The 20,416-nt window shown below is 48.1% G+C and overlaps 2 protein-coding genes across 3 annotated transcripts; both read right to left on the bottom strand.

Moving 5' to 3' along the window:
- Positions 1-460: 460 nt before the first annotated feature.
- On the bottom strand, positions 461-15,182 carry cnnm4b (metal transporter CNNM4). Of its 2 annotated transcripts, XM_029837897.1 has the most exons (8): positions 13,587-15,182; positions 11,053-11,196; positions 10,543-10,677; positions 10,247-10,416; positions 7,904-8,000; positions 6,142-6,231; positions 4,602-4,777; positions 461-4,383 (listed from the first exon to the last, which is right to left on the bottom strand). In XM_029837897.1, the coding sequence occupies exons 1-8, from the start codon at positions 15,091-15,093 to the stop codon at positions 3,844-3,846; spliced, it is 2,859 nt and encodes a 952-aa protein (XP_029693757.1). In that variant the 5' UTR covers positions 15,094-15,182; the 3' UTR covers positions 461-3,843. The 2 variants fall into 2 exon arrangements, with proteins under 2 accessions (XP_029693757.1, XP_029693758.1); XM_029837898.1 differs by lacking the exon at positions 6,142-6,231.
- An 817-nt stretch (positions 15,183-15,999) lies between these two features.
- sec14l7 (SEC14-like lipid binding 7) lies at positions 16,000-20,311 on the bottom strand. Its single transcript, XM_011604768.2, has 12 exons — positions 20,172-20,311; positions 19,424-19,499; positions 18,474-18,517; positions 18,328-18,390; positions 18,061-18,249; positions 17,888-17,983; positions 17,745-17,805; positions 17,568-17,651; positions 17,211-17,317; positions 16,992-17,131; positions 16,720-16,889; positions 16,000-16,609 (listed from the first exon to the last, which is right to left on the bottom strand). The coding sequence occupies exons 1-12, from the start codon at positions 20,223-20,225 to the stop codon at positions 16,479-16,481; spliced, it is 1,215 nt and encodes a 404-aa protein (XP_011603070.1). The 5' UTR covers positions 20,226-20,311; the 3' UTR covers positions 16,000-16,478.
- Between the last annotated feature and the right edge of the window lie 105 nt (positions 20,312-20,416).

Here is a 20,416-nt window from a genome sequence, read left to right as displayed (position 1 = left end):
TTTCGAAGTGCTCCTCTGCATTCCATTCAACAATCCCCTTGTGAATGATACACAGTGGAAAAATCACTAACCTGAGAGGCCTGCACCAGAAAATATTTAACCTTCCCACGACTAATCATCATTTCACCGGCAGAGGCTTAGAAACAACACTACAGGAGTTGCTGATAAACCATGCCCCCCCTCACTGGTACCAAGACAGAAAAATGTCTGGACAATAAAAATGGCTTTGCTGGTGGAGCCAGCGGCGGAATTTCAATACTTCGGAGCAGCAGGAGGGGGGAATTCAAGATAAGAGCAGGGTGAAAAATGAAAAAAAAATGGATGAAAAGTGGAAATGAAGTGTGGGAGAGAGGGAAAAAAGACAGATAAGTGTGAGGTTCAGAGAGGAGGACTGCAATGTTGGCAGAAGAAATAAAGAGGGGAGGATGTGAGGAAGCTACAGAAGACAGAGGCAAAATTAATATCTGAGGTCAACTTTGTGCAAGGTTTATTGCTATTCAATGCTTCCCTATAGCAAAACAATGCAAAACTCAAAATTAAATATCTCTCATTAATAAATAGACTTTTTTTTTTTATCTGTCAGCATCACATAAATGCCCATCATATACAGAGTATTTACAGAAGCAACAACCCAAACATCAAACAGGGAACTGAACAGTAGTTCTGGGTCAGTTCACCCAATAAAAGCTGCGTCTTACAGCTGGAAGCCCGGTTCACACAGCCACCTTCAAGCATATAACCCCCTAGAAATGTAACAATAAATACAATGTTTACAGTAAATACAACATGAATGAGGAGGATGAATCCCTTTCATAGTCGGACAGCCAACCGGCGGCTTCACTGGAAACCAGTATAAGACCATTCGCTACACAAGACCTATATGAACCAGCAGGCAGGTCTGAGCTTATTTCAGAGTGAGGATTGTCCCTTAATGTTCTTATTTTCTTTAAATAAAACACATTTTCAGACATCTGGGCCCTTCAATGAACCGACGTTATTCTCCCTGCACATGTACGTTGGCGCTAGCGCGCTCGTCACAGTTGCAAAAACTGTACGTTGTACCAAAAACAACTGGTTAGCAACACTGTGCGTTACCCAGCACAGTGGTATGGTTACTCAGAGACCTCGGAGGAGGGGGGCTGACACGCTGCAACAAGTTAATATTAAGCAGAAAAGCTGAGGTTAACCAGGAATATTTCCTCTGAATGCTGCAGCCCGTGTATCCAATTGTGTTGCTGCATCACTGAAACTTTTGCTCTTAAACTTTTCCGGTTAGTTTGTGGAAATCAGGAGTGGGAATGTGTGCCAGGAGCAGCTTTCCCAGTCTGCGGGCCAGTGCTGAGAGGGACCCTCGAGGGTCATTTAAAAAAAATCAAGATTAATTTCTGCTACATGCGTGAAGAAAATGGAAATTAAATATTGTCTCAGCTCAGTTGGAGCTCCTTCATGATGACCTCACTGTAAGAAAATATCTAAATATCATAAGAGCCGGGCTTTCACGGTGCAGACGCCCATTCATTTTTTTAAATAAATAAACAGTTATCCGCTAAAAGTGGAAAACTTTGGGTTAACAACCTTTAAAATGTTTTCTTATGCTACATAACTCAAATGGTTTAAGGGTTTGTTCAACTCAGTGCTTGGTATTCCTTCATTTTTTAACTTAGTCATATAAAGCGCAGCATCATCTGCAAAGAAAACAGCTCTACAGTCACAGGAGGAAAGAAAACAGGTTCCATGCTCGCATCTTTAACCCCCAAGCTCAGCTCCTCATGCACAGAGTGAGGCGTGAGCCACTTCCTGTCCACGGTAATCACTTCCTCTCTGCATCTTCAGTCCACCAACGTCCTGTTTGTCGGGAGCCGAGCAGCTCCACGCGCCACAAACTCAATGCACGTTAAATCCCATCGAGGAAGTGCCGGGAGTGTATTCACTGTTCAAGCATCGGTCCTTAAGTCGAAGGTTAAAGACGACGGAAACACAAGCTTAGGACATCGGACCATTTAAATAAAGCTCAAGGCAGGAGATGGTCGCAGAATGGCTTCCTCAGAGACATCAAAGGTTAAAAATCAGCCCCAGAGGTCCAGTAAAGCTGGAATTTCGATACACTTCAGCTGCTATTGGCAGCCAAACCGTTCCCTCCTTCAGGTTGTTGGCTAATTGCTTCCCTTTTTTAGAGTGCTAATCATCCCCTCACCACAGCTCGTTATATTAAAACCATTCAGCAAGCAGGAAAACAGAAATCAAACCTTAATCCAGGCCAGTTGCACAGTGATCACATGTCCAGTAACAATGAAGTAATAGTCAGTCAATCAATCAATCGATTAATCAATCGCTTCAGAAGCAGTTTGGTCGAGGCTGTAAAGCTTTGAGAAGGAGCTGGTTTCTTAGTCTGGTCACAGTGAAGAAAACAGGAGAACAAAAGTTTGCAGTTCGTAATAAATATCTTAAATATAAAACAACCAAAAAATTGGAAATATGAATATACAGAAATAAATAGAGCTTTAAATAAATATTTTAAATATGAACTGGCTTCAGCATGAACTAACTATAAATGTGCTTTTCTTTCAGTCATTCGTTAAAATGTATAACTTTCATCACATGTATCAAATCTTTTGTCGGGTATTTCTATAGAAAATGTAAACCTTTTCTCTTAATTTCAGACAAAAGGTTATTATCAACAAGAATATATTCCATCACTCATTTAGTTATATAAATATATTACATATATTGAACTATTCATATTTGTATTTTCATTTTAGTTTAAAGTTTGTCGTCATTTTAAAATGAAACAATTCTGAACGGTTTCCCTCCCATTGTGTTTTGTGTTTGCTCTCCATCACTATTGTTATAGAAAGGAAATCTTTATTGTTTGAAAAGGAAGTTTGATTTTAGGGTGTTTTGGGGAAGTTTTTAATGTGTTTTCCAAAAGTTGCGTCAGAACTTAAGTGAGACGGTTGGTGAGAACACGAGCGCTGAGTTCAACACGCACAGGCAGCAAAAATGGGAAATTAAGTTGGTCGGCCTCGAGGAGAGGCAGCACATCGAGCCAACATGCTATCAGAAAACACAACTGCGGTCATTTGGACCGCAAACAAAACCCTGATGGAAAGATCTTTGGAAGTTTCACCTGGATAAAAATGGCAATTTAAAGAAAAACTAAATCAAAACAACAACAGCGATTCCTCTGAGCGCTGGCCTGTGTCCCAGGGTTCAGCTCACCAGCGCTAATCTGGACATATCGGCTCAGTTTCCTGCAAACATCTCATTAATAAAGACCTAAAGGTCAGGTCACCTGGGACTTAAGGGCTCAGGACATACTGAACTTCAGGTGAGGGCAGACTGAGTGGCCAAAAACGGGGTGTCAACAGGTCACAGCTACGCTATGATACATTTTCTAGAATGGTAAACGATAAGCTGGAAACCACTTCCCAACAATCTTCTCTCCTCGTTATATGTTTTCACGTAAACGCCTTTCTGGAAGTGGGAAAAATGCTTCTGTACAACCCGCTCGGTTCATTTTCGGATGGGGTGGAGGCAGAGCGCCGCACATCTGGGATGGAGAGGGGGTGTAAAAGGCTTCCTTGCAGTTAGGTGAACTGATCTTTTCAGAAGACACAGCCGCGCCTGTAATTGGAGCCGTTCGAGCCTCTTACAAGTCTATTCTTAACCGTCCTGGAGTGCTGGGAGGGGACATGCAGGACGAGATGAAGGAGGACCTCTGTTTACTAAAACCACAAATGCGTTGATCCCCCAGATGTCTGCAGACGTGTTGGGGAGACAACAGGAAGTCGTGCGAGGCATGGGAGTGCAAAGGTAGCTTATTCCCCCGCCCGGGGCGCCAAGTTAGATGGTGCTCTCGGTCTGAATGTGACTGATGGTGTGAACGTGTGGGAGGGGGTTGGCCTGGGCGCGCGGGCCCACGCAGTTCTGCTGCTCACTGAGCAGGGTGCTGGTCTCCCCCGGCCCGCTGTCCGGCCCGTCAGCGGCCGGGAGCTGCTGCGACTTAAAGGAGAGGGAGGAAGTCTGAGACGGTGGGGGATTGTTGGGGCCCGCTGGGGTGCTCATTGTAGAAGAAGAGCGGGAGAGGGAGAGCGGGGCGAGGTTACTGGGGGGGTGCGCCGCTTGAGGCAATGACTGGCTGGGTCTGCGGGCGGACGAGGAGGTCATCTGAGGAACCGAGGGGCGGCCGCTCGCAGGAGGAGCGTTGGACACCTGGCGCCCCGCAGGAGGGGTGGCCAACAGCAGGGGGTTGCGGATCCCTGGTGGCGTCACGGGCGGCAGAGACACAGACGTGTCCAGGCGGGTGCGGCTGCCCTCTGGTGACTGCGGCGTGCTGTCCAGTTTGGACGCCAGGAGACCGTTCTGGTACTGAGCACGAGTGACCTGAGAGGAGAAAACAGTTCATGTTATTGGAACCTCCATCAATATATAGTGTTTCTATGTTGCCAGGGTGCCCAAATCCAGTCCTCCGGTCCAACACTTTCACCACATTCCTTGGACTAAACATCCTGTGCCTGTGAGGACTGGCTTTGGGCACCGTTGCTCTAGGCTTCATCTTCCAAAGTGAGAATCCAGCGGCTAACTGGCACCAGGATAGTTACCTTAACAAACTGCAGGTCCGTGAGAGCGCGCACACAGAAGTCTGGTATGTACTGGAAGGGGGTGCCTGGGATCTGAGTGACGCTCCCGCCCACGGAGCCGCATTCCGGAGCGCGCTCGGTGCAGCTCAAAGACGCCGAGCGGTTGAGGTTGCCCCCGTGTGACGGGGAACGAAACTCTGGGGTCGACAGAGACAAGAGTGAGCACGAGGAACCCAGTGGGGCACAAAGCCCATTAAAACACCACAATCAAGAGAAAAGCAGGAAATGGGATGGAGCCAACCGATGCCGATGATGTGGAGGAGAGAAGGTGTGAAGGCACGGTAGCACATCATCGAATCACACAACACACGTGAGCATCGACGTCACACACATACTGTGATCGACTGTGGCGCTATGAGATCGCGCCTGCTGAATAATCAATGCAGCATGCGGTGAGGGAGGGGGACGAAACGGGACCATCTGCGTTTAAAGCAGGGGGCATCTGTGATTGGCTGGCTTTAGTGATGTCGGGGGGGCTGATATGGGAGCAGGAGAGGGCGTCTGGAAATCTCCTGTATACATGTTAAAATAAAAAGTGCCAGTGATGAGCGAAGGGACCCGGGTGGAAGAACATGAGCTTAAAGTATTAGCTTAAGATTTTGGGAAATATCCTTGTTACGCCTTCCTAATTAGATGAGAAGTTGATGGCATTTCATTGCTGTTTATTAGCTTAGCATAATGTTTTAAAAGAGGCTATCTGGGCAGCCTTTTCTCAGCCCTACATTATGCTAAGTTAATTATGGCTACTCAAAGAGGTGTCAGACTTCTCATCGGACTTGGTGAAAGAAATCAGAAGGTCGAATGTTTCCTTCCAGCAGGAATCTGGAACCCAATTGGAGAAGCTGCCGCTCCTGCTGAGGTCACAGGAGCGGCCGTTGTTCTCAGACCAGGGAAAAGGAAGCGAGTGGTGACAGGGTTAGAGGAGAGCAGTCCACACCCAGAGTCCCATCCAGCAAGTTTTCCCGACTCGTCACATATTGAGCCTCAACTTCTGCAGATCATCTGTCACATGACCCCTCAAACTGTCAGAAAGCTGCACGTGGAACTGGCGAAACAGATCAATCGGAGAGCATAAAGTAGAGATTCCTGTTTGGAACTCTGGGGAGTTGTGATGTTCTGAATAAATCTGACCTTTGACTTAGAGTAATATACAAATGTCTCAGATTAAAAGGACACCATGATTCCGAAATTCTGATAAGAGAGTCATTGATAACGACAATATTGTTGTCCACTACACTTCTCTGTACACCAGGTCAATAAATATACTCAGTGTGCTCATTTCAGAATATACACCATTGTGTACTTTAATGTACTTATTTATAAGGTTCAATCCTACATAAATAATCCTATATTTAGACAACAAAAAGGGGACAATTGTCAAAAGTCAAACTTATTTCCAGAGTCCTGACTTGCTGGATGAAGACCCAAAAGATGATTTTAAAAAGTGGTGATCTTTTCTCCCTCCTCCCCCACCCCTCCTCTGGCCCATGCAAATGTTTACCTGGGAAACGAGTGAACAGAGAAAACCTCTTAAGAGAGAGGCGTCGTGGAGGGGGGGAGGCCACTGATGGGGAGAGAGGAGGGGTGACAGCTGAGAGAGAGGAGAGGGGGAGGAAGGGGCAACAAAAGAGAGAGAGTTGAGCTGGTTTTTAGTTTTCAGTCTCTGCTGTCTCACCGTGGGGTTTTTTTACTCTGATTTTTTTATGTCCTGTGAACAAAACATCTGACACATCTGCAAAATTAGATCTTCAATACAACTAATACTCAACTCTCACAATTGAGGTACTGAATCCTCCCATAGACTTGTTTCAAGTGGTTCTCAGGACTGATTTATGTGACAAAGGGTCCACCTATTTAGCTTTTAGAATAATCTGGAGGAGAAGACAATTAAAGACTCCAAAAAGGTGTTCAGGAAAACCATCTCCCTCTAGCGGCCATCGGTGGGAACGCTACAAAAGCCCCACTCGGGTTATGTCTCTAAATGAAAATTAGAATTCATCTAGAATTTATCTAGTATGTTTACCATTAGAGGCTGTAACTACACTTTAATTCACTTTCTTTTTTTAAAAATTTTACTTGGTTTAATAGGGTCACAATGTTCAAAGTTTTTATAAAAAGTTAAAAACAATGTCGGGCTTTCAGAATGAGAAATGATTGACATTTGACGCTGCACACGCATGCACACTGAGCTGCATATAATGTGCACATGAAGCAAAGACGTCAGTTCATCTGCGACACAACAGGCCAGCGTGAAGCAGACAGAAAAGAGGAAGAAAGACAGCAAACGGGACCGTTATCAGCAGTTATGATGCTGCTGGACCACTAGGGGTCGCCAAGGTTACCATATAAATATCTACAAAAAGGATAAGTGTTCTAACACACCTTTTACACATCTAAATTCGAATTTTCGATCATCTGCTACCAAGAGCAACTGTCTCTATTTCTCAGAGATTTATGTGGCTATAAAATATCTCCACTCACTTAGTATCCACGGTGAAACTGATCTTTTCCCGCTTAAATTCATTTTAAAGACGTCACCTTTTCAGCTCAGACGAGAGAAGTCAGACTGTTTGAACTCTGCAGTGATTCTTTCCTGATTTGGACTCTAAGCCTATTGACTGTTCCACATGTTTATTTGAACACAAAGCTCTATTAAAAACTCTGACGCAGCACTTAGTGAAAGTGGATCAGCCGGCTGGGAAAACACAAGAAAGCCGAGATTTTTATTCCTCATTTAGGTCAGCATGGACTGTCGTACACCCTGTAATCATTTTCTGAGGTCTTACACAAGAAAAGTTGTGAGATCCATCATCCCACATACATTCTAAACACGTGGGAGTCTTTGGAAGTGTGTGTCTGTGTCTCTCCTACGTGTCAGGTTAAAATCATATTTCTGTTTTCTTGATAAAAAGCTGTTGGACGATTATTTTCAGAACAAAAACAAAGCAATTGATGATGAAAAAATACATCGATGAGGATAAATGACAATAAAAATGCTATCATTGGACTGTTAAGTGCCTTGTTTGATGTTCAAGGACAATAAAATGCATTTACTTCAAATTATGTGTAAGTATTGTTGTTTCTTTTCCACAAGATGTGGCTGCAAACATCAATGTGACTCCTGTTGACACAAGTAAAGGCAGAGATGCACTTACCCTAATTACATTATGTGTGTGTGTGTGTGTGTGTGTGTGTGTGTGTGTGTGTGTGAGTGAGTGTGTGTGAGAGTGTGTGAGTGTGTGTGTGTGTGTGTGCTGTCTCACCTTGAGTCGGGGAGCTGAGTGCCATAACTCCGTAGTACGAGAATGGGCCCGTTTCAAATTTCATATTTTCATTTCCAGCTTCGACTTCCACACGCCCCTACAACACACACACACAAACACACACACACACACACACACAAACAAACATACACACACACAAACACAGTCCATTTATTATTTATCACATTTTTTAGTGCAACTGAGTCAAGAAGGTCACACAAAAATACTCAAACGCTTTAAATATTAAGTTTTAGCACAGCTGCACTGACACAGTCTCTCTCTCTTTCTCACACACACACACACACACACATACACACACACACACACACAGGTGGAACAGGAGCAGCTGTGCTCGTGTTGCAAGCGGAGTGTCTCCAGTCACTCTATCCACACCTCAGGTGTCAAGACTCAATGTACAATCACACACATGCAAAAACACATCAAACACATGCACACACACAAGCACAAACACACACAGACACACAAACACACACATCCACCTTTTTATCAATCAAAAATAAACAGTACTCTTGATTTAAAAGTCATTTTATCAGGAGCAATTTCAGAAAATCAGGACATGAAGATAAAAGATTCATAAGGTTTTAATAAAAAAAACACAAAAGTTTCTCATGAAATTATTGTTTTGACCTGATTCTTAAAGTTGTGTGTGTGTGTGTGTGTGTGTGTGTGCGTGTGCGTGTGCGTGTGTGTGTGTGTGTGTGTGTGTGTGTGTGTGTGTGTGTCTGCTGCAGTTCTCTTGTCCTCCTGGTGCAGAGGGAGGATTTAAAACCACACGTTTATCCTCCTCTCCTCCTGATCTCCCCTCGCTGTGCCATCTTATCCTCCATATGCTGCTGCGCTGCTGCTGCTACGATGCTGCTGCTGCGCCGCTGCTGCTATGATGCTGCTGCTACGATGCAGCTGTGCTGCTGCTACGATGCTGCTGCTGCGCCGCTGCTGCTATGATGCTGCTGCTACGATGCAGCTGTGCTGCTGCTACGATGCTGCTGCGCTGCTGCTGCTACGATGCTGCTGCTGCTACGCTGCTGCTGCGCTGCTGCTGCTGCTACGATGCTGCTCCTACGCTGCTGCTGCGCTGCTGCTGCTGCGCTGCTGCTGCTACTGCACTGCTGCTGCTGCTGCTACGCTGCTGCTGCACTGCTGCTACGATGCTGCTGCTGCGCTGCTGCTGCTGCGCTGCTGCTGCTACGCTGCTGCTGCACTGCTGCTACGATGCTGCTGCTGCTGCTGCGCTGCTGCTGCTGCTACGCTGCTGCTGCACTGCTGCTACGATGCTGCTCTGCTGCTGCTGCTGCTCACGTCTCTTCTCCGTCTATCTGCTTTTCCTCCCTCCTTAACCCTTCAATCCCTCCGTGCTCTGCCTGCGTCTTACGTAAGGGGATGTGTCAGCAGGGGTCACGGAGACCTCACACACCTCCGACCACATGAAATGGTACAGAGGAGGATTTTTAGAGCTAACCTGAGCTGCATAAAATATTCCTCCCTCTTCCTCAAACAAAATCCTTGATTTATTTTGCAGCACAACACACCAGAGGATCCAACTGCACATATTTGAAGGTTCTAGTAAAACCCTCTCCCACATCATGTAATGATTCTTCATGTCTGAAATCAAAGATATTTGTGTGATTTGATTGTTAATCGGTGGAGATTATCATTACAATAATTTGGACTGAATTTTGATCTTAAATTCTGTAAATGACTGAGTTTCAGGAGGTGTTGGGTTGGGTGACGCGATGGTTGTTGAGTAGAGGTTTTGTCTAATGCAATAATGTTGAAATCAGAACAAAAGAGGATGGAAATGTTTGTTAAAAAGGTTTAAAATACCTAATAGAACTCGGGCAAAGACAGAAAAACTGAAGATGAGGAGAAATGTTGCTGTACATTATCCGTTAAGGTTGATTCTTAAGTTGAAAAGATCCACTTAAGCATCTTTAAAGGTCAATCTGTGTGAGTGCGGCTGCAGTGAGCTGTGTTCCACCTGTGTTCATGGCCACTCTAAATGGGTTAGTCTGTTTCTTTTACCTATACAACAGTTCCTCCACACATCTCAGTGTGTTTATGATGGTTCAACAGTCACAAATGATGAACTAATTAATGAAAATGGTAATTAATAACCATCACGCAACACTGTGTTTGTGTTTGTGTGCACCCTATGCAGTCTTTCACTAACAAAATGAGGACTCTTCCATCAAATGGATGTTTGAGGGTTAAGACTTTGTTTACAGGTGAAAGTTAGAACTGATTTGGGGTTAAAGTAAAGGTTTAGGGGCTGAGGAATGCAGTGATGGTCCTCACAGTGATAGAAGTACAATGTGTGTGTACCTGCAGAATGAGGATGAAGTAGTCGACGGCTTTTCCGCGCTGGTAAACGTAGTGCTGCGGCGAGCGCTTGTCGCTCTCATTGAATTTGAGTTCCTGGATGACGTCGGGGTGTCGGAGGATCCTCAGCAGGATTTTCTCTGTGATCTGGAACGGGCTGAAAAGGCTGACCTCTGTGGGGGAGGGGTGACAGAGAGCAGGGGTCAAAGCTCCACAGCAAGACTCCAAAATGGATGTCTTTTCTAAACAAGATGAAACTCAGTCTGCAGACAGTGGGGGTGCTTCCACGGGTCGCTCACCGGTAGCCAGGAAGCGGTGAGCCGCCAGCATGAGCTGAGGAGAAATCTTCACTTTACTGTCGGTGACGTGCTTGAAGGCCGAGAAGTCGGGCTTGTTTTTGTTGGAGTCCACTTTTTTCCTGTTCCTGTTGTCGGCTGCAGGGGACAGAAAGATGGAGACAAGCTTATGTAGACAAAAAGTTAATAGCTCGAGGTAAAATAATCCTCAATGCTGCTGTGGATTCAGCCCTGAAGCTATTCAGCACATTTAGCATCTAACTAGCGGCTAATTTAGCATCAATGCTGACTGCTACCTATCATAGAGCTGAATCAAAGCTAGGTTAAAAGTCAGCACTCTGCTAACGCTAATGTTTCACTGCAGACGGCAGCCATTCATCACTTTAGAACACAAAGAATTTAGAAATTGTTTTAAGGGTCAAATGTCCAATTAGATGGGGTGTAAGTCACCACCGATAAGGGATGACTGGTATTTATCTCGCCGCGGTAGATGACCGATCAGCTCTGACTCACTGTAAAGGTCAGATTCATCCAGGATCTCTGATTTGATGATCTCCTCGATGACGTCTTCCAGCGTGACCAGCCCCAGCACTTCGTAGAAGGGATCCCCTTCGCCCTCGTTGTTCACCTTCTGGACGATGGCCAGGTGGGATTTACCTGAAGACACGAGTAATCAGCTGAACGTTAACGCCGGCGCCGCACCACTGAATGTGCAGGAAGCATGACGGGCTCCAGCAAACCAGGATGTGAAGAGCACAACTGTTGGGGAGGGGGGTAAAGCAGGGCACCGACAAACACCAGGGAGGAAGAGGAGACAGGTTTGATGGGATGGAGACGGATGTGTGTTTATTCTGTTTGGGATACAGCGAGGCTGCCGCTCCATCCGCCTGCAGAATTATCCCGAGCGCAGGCTGGACAGATTGGAGTCTTTAAATAGCCCAGACTGGACTTAAAGCTTAAGAAGAACTGCCAAAATAAGATAAAGCAGAGGGACTGAAGGGGAAGAGGCAGCAGCAGCTGAGAGGACAGAAAATGATTAGTCTGCCGCTCATTAAAAGGCTGCGATGCCAGTCTCCGCCTACTGCGGCGTCTCACAATCAAAACAACAAAAACAACAGAGAAACGGCCCAGAGCCTTAAAAAAAATAGTTCTGTTCTACCCGACAACATGCGTGAAAATAGCACGAAAAGTGCACTTCAGTCAGCTCCTGTTACCGTGGCGACCGGCAGACACCAATCACTAGACTATATTAGACGTTCTTGTACGGTTTAGGTTGAGAACTTGCAACATGAGCGCGGAGCCGATGTGGAAACTAAAACCACAGCACAGTATTAAAGTTTAAGGCCCTCACACGGCTGCGTGTCCACTTCAGGGCGGAGGAGGTCGGATCCCGCCGCCGCTCACGCGTCCTCCTGTGTGCTGCTTAAATACCGACACGCCTCAGCACCGTCACGCTGTTGCTGCCTTCACCCTCCGGAAAAAAACCTCCGAAACTAGCCAACATGCTAACGTAGCTCACGTTTAAACTAATTAGCATCATGAGGACTCGCGAAGATGACACATATGATGACACCGAATAAACTGGATAAACAAGAAACTGTATTTTTATACATAACAGACGGTTGCAGCTTCAGACCCCTTTGGATGACAATAATTATCCTGGCGTCTCATTTAAAGTGATTTTCTACTGATTACATATCCTGAAAGGTCCCAGTTTGGAGCCTGTGAAGAGGATGCAGCCGGGCTGCGTTTATATAACCTCTTTCCCGGTCAGCCGCTGACAGTTTGGTGTGTATTCACCCGTTCACGCTCATTCACGCATCATCTGGGCTCAAGGACACCGGCTGAATCAAAACCCTTTGGTACCAGCCAGGCGCGCCGCTCCGCTCTGAGAGTGGTCATCCTCAGCTGATCCTCTGCTGTCACAACAGAACCGGGTCTGTTGGCGTCGCCGCGCTGCCGCAGCCAACGCAGCCGGGCGCCGGCCTGAGGTAAAGGTCAGAGGTCAAGGTCGACAGTGCGCGGCGCTATGACGGGTGAAATACGCCATCAGCCAGGCTCTTAAATATGCCGCTTCTCACCATCGGAGATGGAGGGTGAAGGAAAAGTACGAAGATTACTGAGGGAATCACAATGACTCCAGTATGAAATATTAATGCTGTGAAAAGCGGCTGCGTCTGCAGAACCTTGATGGAAACGCTAAAGCGTTCTTTGGGAATCTGTCCAAACATCATCATCATCATCATCATCAGCTGCCGTGCCCATGGTGTGGATGTCAGCGTCGAGATTTCCTACATTAATCCCGCGCGCCCGAACGCGCCGACTGTCATCCCATCAAAACGTTGTGACGCGGGAGCTGATTTCACTGATTAGTTCCTGTTTTCTGACTCAAGGTCGGAGCTGCCGAGCGCCAGATCAGATCACTCACTGGAACATTTAACCTGGATAACGTAGTTAACGCGATAGTAACAGGAAGAACATGAGGATGGAGCTGGATAAAGAGGGATTTTTATGTATAAAGGTCTATTTAAAGCAATAATTCACCCAAAAGCTGCTAATTTGCTAAAAAAAAAAACCACAAAAAACAACCAAAAACTTAGCAAATATCACATAATCTGGCCAAAATGGAAAGAATCTTTTAAAATAAGATATCCTGTTAACTGAAGGTCAAAGGTCACATTGGTCACGTCTGAAATGAGGATGTTAATATCCTAACGATGCATCCTAAGGAAGCATTAGTGTGTGTGTGTGTGTGTGTGTGTGTGTAATGTTGCAACCGCTGCTGCATCAGTGCATAAACTCCTCCCCAGCAACTGTATTGAACGGCTCTATCGACGGGTGGAACGTCCCAACAAACACACGCACGCGTGCTTTCTATCGTTGTGAGGACTCTCACTCTCATCAACCGACCCCCAACCTTCAAAGAGACCTTTGATGTTGTCAGCACCAGTCAAAAGGTCCTCACTTTGCATGTAAAATGCACATTCTAGTCGTACAACAGCACACGCATGTACAAGAACACACACACACACACAGTGTGGACACACCTTTCTTAAATTCCTCCAGCATGGCGTCCAACTTGGTGTCATGAAACACAAAGTGCACCGGGTGGTTGTAGAACTTGGTGACGGTCTTCAGGGTGGTGCAGTCGTCCGGGTCCACGAAGGCCAGATCCTTCACGTACAGGACGTCCACGATGTTGGACCTCTCGTCGTCGTACACTGGGATACGCGTGTATCCGCTCTCCATGATCTCAGACATGGTGTTGAAATCCAGCACCGCGTCCGCCTGGATCATGAAGCAGTGGTCCAACGGCGTCATCACATCCTCCACGGTCTTGGTCCGGAGCTCCAGGGCCCCCTGGATCATGTTCAGCTCCTCTTTGTCCAGATCGTTGTAGGGCTCCGTCACCTTGAGCATCCCCACCAGCTTCTCCCTGTTGTACACGGTGCCGATCTCCTGGCCCAGGAGGAAATCCAGCAGCTTGCTGACGGGGAACGACAGCGGGAAGGTGAGCAGCATGAACAGCTTGGTCACCAGGATGGTGTTGGCACCCACGGCCAGCCCGTGGCGGGAGCACAGCGCCTGAGGGACGATCTCACCGAAGATGACAATGCCGATGGTGGAGGCCACCACGGCCCCCAGGCCCGAACCGATCAGGTCGTCCAGGAGGATGGTGAGGGTGGTGTTCACCAAGACGTTCCCCAGGAGCAGAGAACAGAGGAGATAGTTCCCTTTGCTGCGAATGGGCTCGATCTTCCTGGCGTATTTCTTCTCCTTGTCGGTGCCGCAGCTCTGGACGATGCGGAGCTCCATGGGGTCCAGGGCCATCAGCCCCAGGTTCAGGCCGCTGAACATGCCAGACAGCACCAGCAGGCAGGAGATAATCATGCCCTGCAGCCACATGGGCAGCAGGGACTTCTTCTCCTCCACCACCAGCACCCTGCCATCACTGTCCCCCAGCAGCACCCACTCGCCTCCGTCGGGGCTCAGCGTGCACAGCGCGTACTCCTTCCGCGGTTCGCTCTTGCGGAGAGGCTTAACGTGCACGGTGAGCACCCCCGACGTGCCCCGACTGCTGACGTTCATGAAGCTCCCGACGCTGATGTCCTTCGTGAAGTCCACACAAGTCCTCTCCGCCGCCTCCGCCGCGCCGCTGCCGCCCCTCGCCGCCGCCACCGCCTCCCGCACATCCTCTCCCGCGTCCTCCCCGCCGCCGTGCGTGACCTCCGTGAAACGGATTTGCGCCCAGACGCCCGAGTGGAGCTGCACCCCGTAAAACCGGAGCTGCACGGAGCTCTCCTCAGTCACTTGGATGACACCGTCGTCATTGGTGCTGGCCGGCTTGTTGCTCTTCTCCAGCCGCATGCCGAGCACCTGGCTGGCGTTGCCGCCGCGGCCGCCGGACCCCGCCGCGGCCGCGGCCGCCGTCTCCGTCCGGCCACCTACGACGGTCCACAGAAACAGAATGACAGTGAGAATGTAACCCTGCTGTCCGCTCCATTCTGTCGCCATATTTGTTTCACTGTTTGGCGACCTGGGGGCTGACGTCATTTACTCATGTCCGTGCGGCTCCGCCCCCTGCCGCGCCGTCACACACACCCCCTTAATCACCGCCTACCGGACAGTGACAGGTAGAGCCTGCACACACACAAGCAAGCGTCCACACACACGCCCCCGCCCCCCCCCCCCCCCCGCAGCTTTTGCGTCCCGGCTCGGGGCGATGCGGCACGCAGCGGGCGGGTGCTGATGCTGCTCCTGCTGCGGTTTCTCATCCAATTGCATCCGGAGCCAACTGTTATGTAACGGCACATGGCATCATCATCACAATCATCATCATCATCACCATCACCATCACCCTCCCCCCACGCGTCATCCTCACCCTGCACCATCCCGCATCCCTCTGGCGGGGAGCCCGGCCTTCCTACCGCAAACCCTCAGACAAAAAGGTTTTAATTACAGTTGATGTTCAAATGATTTCGCCACGCTATAAATGGGCCAGTTGGCCCTCGGGGATTAAAGTGCGCTGCAGAAAACACCGCGGCTGGTTTTTATTCCCAGGTTTATTAACAAATTCTCATAATTAGACCAATATTGATCCGTGGTCGGCGGTAATTTCCTTGTTTTAGTGCCACCTACTGGACGGTTCCCCCATGGCAGCTACCTCGCGCATTACATTTCAGTTTGATTTTTTTGTGTATTTATTTATTTTAATCACACTTGTTCCAGCATTTTTCATGCCAACTGTGGTCTTTTTTTTTTTTGGAGTAAATTAAGATTAGACTAGAATAAGGACTAAGATATCTTTATCTTTAAAGCTTTTACAGAGCTTAGAAAAGTCTGAACACATAACAGAAATAATATTGTTGTAACCCTGCAATGCATAACACCTTGTTTAGAAATGTAAAATGTTCCCGGTTTATCAGATATCATAGGAAAAAAAAACAAAAAACGAAGCAGCCGATTTGTCATTGTGAGGTTTATAAAAAGTCGCGTCAGTTTATCACAATAAACAATTCACATATGAGGAACATTAATATACAAATGACGGAATTGAACAGTTTTCATAAATTAAGTCTTAATTAGTTCTGTGGTCAGTGGTTCACAACATTATAATACAAATAAAGGCCACTTGAATCCACGTCTGTGTTGTTCATTTGGCTGCTGTGGAAAAAATAAAAACCTTCACTCAGATGTAAAAATGACCACTTTCATTGTCTTTTACATTAAAAAAACATGAGCACTCTGACACTAATTGCAAGTTTCTAAAGTGGTTTTGTTTTAAGATGCTGGACTTCTATACGTGATAATGAAACGCTTGACCCTTGACCCCTGACAGCCGCAGGAAGATGAAAGACCGTGAATACAAAGACGGGGGCCAAACTGAACCCCCTTTGTTCCCGTCAAAAATCTGCCTGACTGATTGTCGAGTCGTTTCATCACTGCAGCCTCTGCTCTCCTCGGCTCCGGGGATTCTGCATCGGCTCCTCTGGAGGGGGGAGAACCTCCACTTTGTAGCTCACCTTCTTGGACTGCAGGATGCTGTAGCTGTTGTCGAAACACAGCACGTCTGCGGGAGAACACCAACGTTAGCATATGAGAGGGTTGTGAACTGGTTAGCCTAGAAACAAAGCGGAAGCAGCTAGCATGATTCCATATGAAGCTAACAAAGGAACTCACAGACTCCTGGCTCGGAGCAGGTGAGGCAGCTGTCCTCGGGGACCAGGTGGGCGTTGTAGCGCTCGCTGGGCAGAACCTGGAGCATGTCGGTCACTTTCTGTCCGCCGCCCCGCTTGGTGCGTCTGTAAACTCCAAATCCAATATCCGCTCCGTCGCTAGCAAACTGCCACCTGGGAAGGGGTCAATTATTAACAAACGCGCTCGAAACGTTGCTGTCTGACCAAAATGTGTTTATTGTTTCCCTCTCTCCTCAGTCTGAGCATGGACTGTACCTCAGGAGGCTGCTGGGTGCTTCGACGTCATACTCCAGCTGGAGCGTGGACCCTCGGCTGATGGTCACGCTGTTGTCGTACTGAACGCTCACAGAGTCCTGGACATAGTAGGACTTTGGCACCGTTCCACCATATTTGATCTGGAGCGAGACACCCGAGGTTATTCAAAACAATAAGAGACCACCCGATGCCCACGCACTCTCCTCTTTGCTCCCTCACCATGGTTCTGCAGCGAGGGTCGCCGTCCGGATCCGACAGGTTCCCCCCGTACGCCACAGGAAGCTGATCCGGGTCGATGTGAGCTCGCAACACCTCCTGCCAGTTACCTGCAGACCAGAACGTCAGCAGAAACTGATGGACGGTGGTCAACTGAGCTGAGGATGTCGATGGTTCCTCTAAGGCCATCAAGCTTGTGCCATATCAGATGGATCGCCATGGCAACAGATGGACAATGTACTCAAATCACATTAGTTAGAGCAAATAAATGGACAAGATGCTATGGAGCATTTCAATAATCCCATGAACATGCTAACTATGCTAATGTTAGCATGTCCCTTTGAGGTCCAGAAGACTCACTTCCTAAAACGATGATCTTCTGCCGCGTCTCCTCACAGAGGAAGTGTTTGATCAGGTTGTAGGCCATGGGAAACATTTTGGGAGCTGCGGCAAAGACAAAAACCAAGGCAGAAGAACAAATCAGGCCTGAAAAAAAGGGAGAAACGCCCTTAAAAATGTGCAGACGCGCCAAAGTACCTTTGATGAGGAACACTCTTTTCAGTCCTTCGGGATAGTTATCTTCAAACATGGTGAGGATCTGAGGGGAACACAGGGATGAAGAAACGGGATCAGCTGGTGGAACGGATGAGTTGCTCTGGTCCGAGCGGGGGGGGGCAAACCTCTCCGTAAGTGTCGATGGCGGGTTTCCAGATGTGCTTCAGGCCGAGTCCCTCGCAGTCGTAGATCAGAGTGATGGCTTCGATGTTCTTCCCCAGCTGAGAGGAGATGGAGACGCGTTACAGGAAGGACGGGAGAGACGGAAGGAACGAGAGAGCGGGAATTCCATCCAAACCTTCTCCGACTGCCTACGACACTCCTGCCGCAGCATCTCCGTGTGTCTGATCTTCGTTTTCAGGAAGTCCTGCTTGCTCGCTGACATCAGGAGACCTTTAGGGTCCAGAGGACCGATCAGGTCGTACCAGATGGGGCTGCCCTCTCTGTCGTAGCCGCACATCCCTCCGGACACGTAGCGCTCAATCACCTGTGGGACAAAAAGGCGAAAACTGAGTTGGGAGGTTTCCCCGGCGGCAGAAAGGGCCTCGGCCTGGAGCGTGCCGACCTCCGGAGGTTTCCAGTCAGAGATGATGGTGTCCACCTTCATCTTCAGCCTGAACTCCAGGTGCTGCAGAGACGGGGAAAGGGACTGAAAAAACCACACCAGGATAAAACCCAGAGGCGTGTTAAACGCCTTAAAAGCTGCCTCACCTTTCTGATCATGGCCTCTGCTTTCACAGCATTAAAGTTTCGCGCTGAAACAGAGAAAAAGACGCGCGCGATTGCACGCGACACAAACCCAACAGCGTAATTAGTACTTTTCCCATAGATCTGGCGACCCCTAGCGGCGGGGATGCAGCAGCGCAGCGATTCCCAGCTCTAGTCTGAGTTTAGGAGTTTGATTTGATCCAGGAAGGATGGAGTTCCCTTCTGATCTAATCAGCTGATGGGATCACTTCACTCTCAGCTGGTGTGCCCCCCCCCCCCTTCCCACACACACACACACACCAGCACACAAAGTGGTTTCATAGTGGTCTCGCCAACACTCCCAGTTTCCTTTGGAAATGCAAATTGAAACCGGAGCGAATGGACGAAGGGAATTCAGACGGAGGCGAAACACAATCCATGTCATGATTTTCTGTTTTTGAAATGGGAGCTACAGACAGGGTGGGGTGGGGTCACAGACGGCCAGGAAATAATCAGTAAGTCCATCAGCCCGACACGTCTCACTCCGACAGGTGTCGAAACAACCCACACACACACACACACCTGAGTGAAACTGCAGTTTAAGGTGACCAGGAACAGGTTTGGCTCACCGGCCTCGGCCTCACAATCGCTCCGGGCACCTGAAACCTTTTGAAATACAACCGCCAACGCTGAGACGGCGTGTTTGCACTGATAAAGCCGCCGATGAGGTCAGAGGTCAGAAGCGGCCCCGTAAACATGAACCGTTCAAACGGCCCAATTTGGTGGCAGATTGTCCCCGAGAAGCCCTGAAACTCGACTCCCAACACGGCTCCTGTTCTGCCTGTTTGTGTTTGGTCCTGTTAACCTGAACTTGAGTCGCTGCGGGACTGTTGTGCTGAACACACAAAAAGTTGCTTGTGCCAGTTTCTGTGAGCGTGTGTGTGTGTGTGTGTGTTTCAGGCCACCAGTCTCACCTCTCAGCCAGCGCAGGAGGTAGTGGTCGTGCTGCGCGGGCAAATCTGGGAGAATGTCCTGGATCCTGCCCCGAAACTGGAGAATCAGAACAGGAATCATGAAAAACAGAGGAAAATGGAGCTTCTCGGCGGACGTGTGTTTGCATGGAAAGATTGAACAGGTGGCTGAGTAGCTCAGCACACGGGCATGTTTAGCAGGAAGGGAAAAAGGAGGCAACTCTTTCCAAATCCCCTCAGCGACACGTCTAAGGCGACCAACAAAAGGTGAAATCTGACCTTTATTTAGCTGTGCAAACAGACAGAAAATGAGCGCTCGCCGTCACAAACAACTTGTATGTAGATGTTAAAACGAAGCTCATCTCCAGAGGTTGGAGACTCTAGAGTAAAAGCTCAGAACTCTCTAATGAATCACTCATTAAAAGCACAGCCTGGCTATTGTGCTAAGCTATCAGTGATCCACCTGAATGAGTTCATTTCAAACAATCTCCCCCAAAATGGGGCAAAACCCACGAGTCCCTTCAACAATAAAGACAAAAGAAAATGAAATCACATCAAGCTGGTAACAAAGGGGCAAAAAGCCAAAGTGAACAATGTGTATTAGAACAGTGTGACATCACACATACAACATTTATTGAGTTGGAAACTCACTTATGCGCGCTTAAAAAAAATAACAGGTTGTTCCTGAAGTGTAAATAAGTATAAACAGGCGCAGCAAAGATTAAAACTGATGTTTCAATCATATTTGTACCTCAGTTAGGACCTCATCCTGCTTCGGGCTCATGTCTCCAACTCGTCCGCTCATGTTGTCTCCTGTGCTGCCGGAGCCAGAAAGTGGCTGAGGGCCAGTGGGGGGAACAGCAGGTAGACGAGGGAACGGACGCCACGCCTCCCACACACACACACGCACGCACACACACACGCACAGGTGGACTTTCATCCTTTGCTGAGAACCACTGATTCCCGCAAACATCCTCACATTAAACCTAAACCATA

This window comes from Takifugu rubripes, chromosome 6 (genome assembly GCF_901000725.2).
Source record: "Takifugu rubripes chromosome 6, fTakRub1.2, whole genome shotgun sequence".
NCBI classification, from domain to species: domain Eukaryota; kingdom Metazoa; phylum Chordata; class Actinopteri; order Tetraodontiformes; family Tetraodontidae; genus Takifugu; species Takifugu rubripes.
The sequence above is the reverse complement of the archived record's forward strand: the minus strand, read 5'-3'. Positions and strand labels throughout refer to the sequence as shown.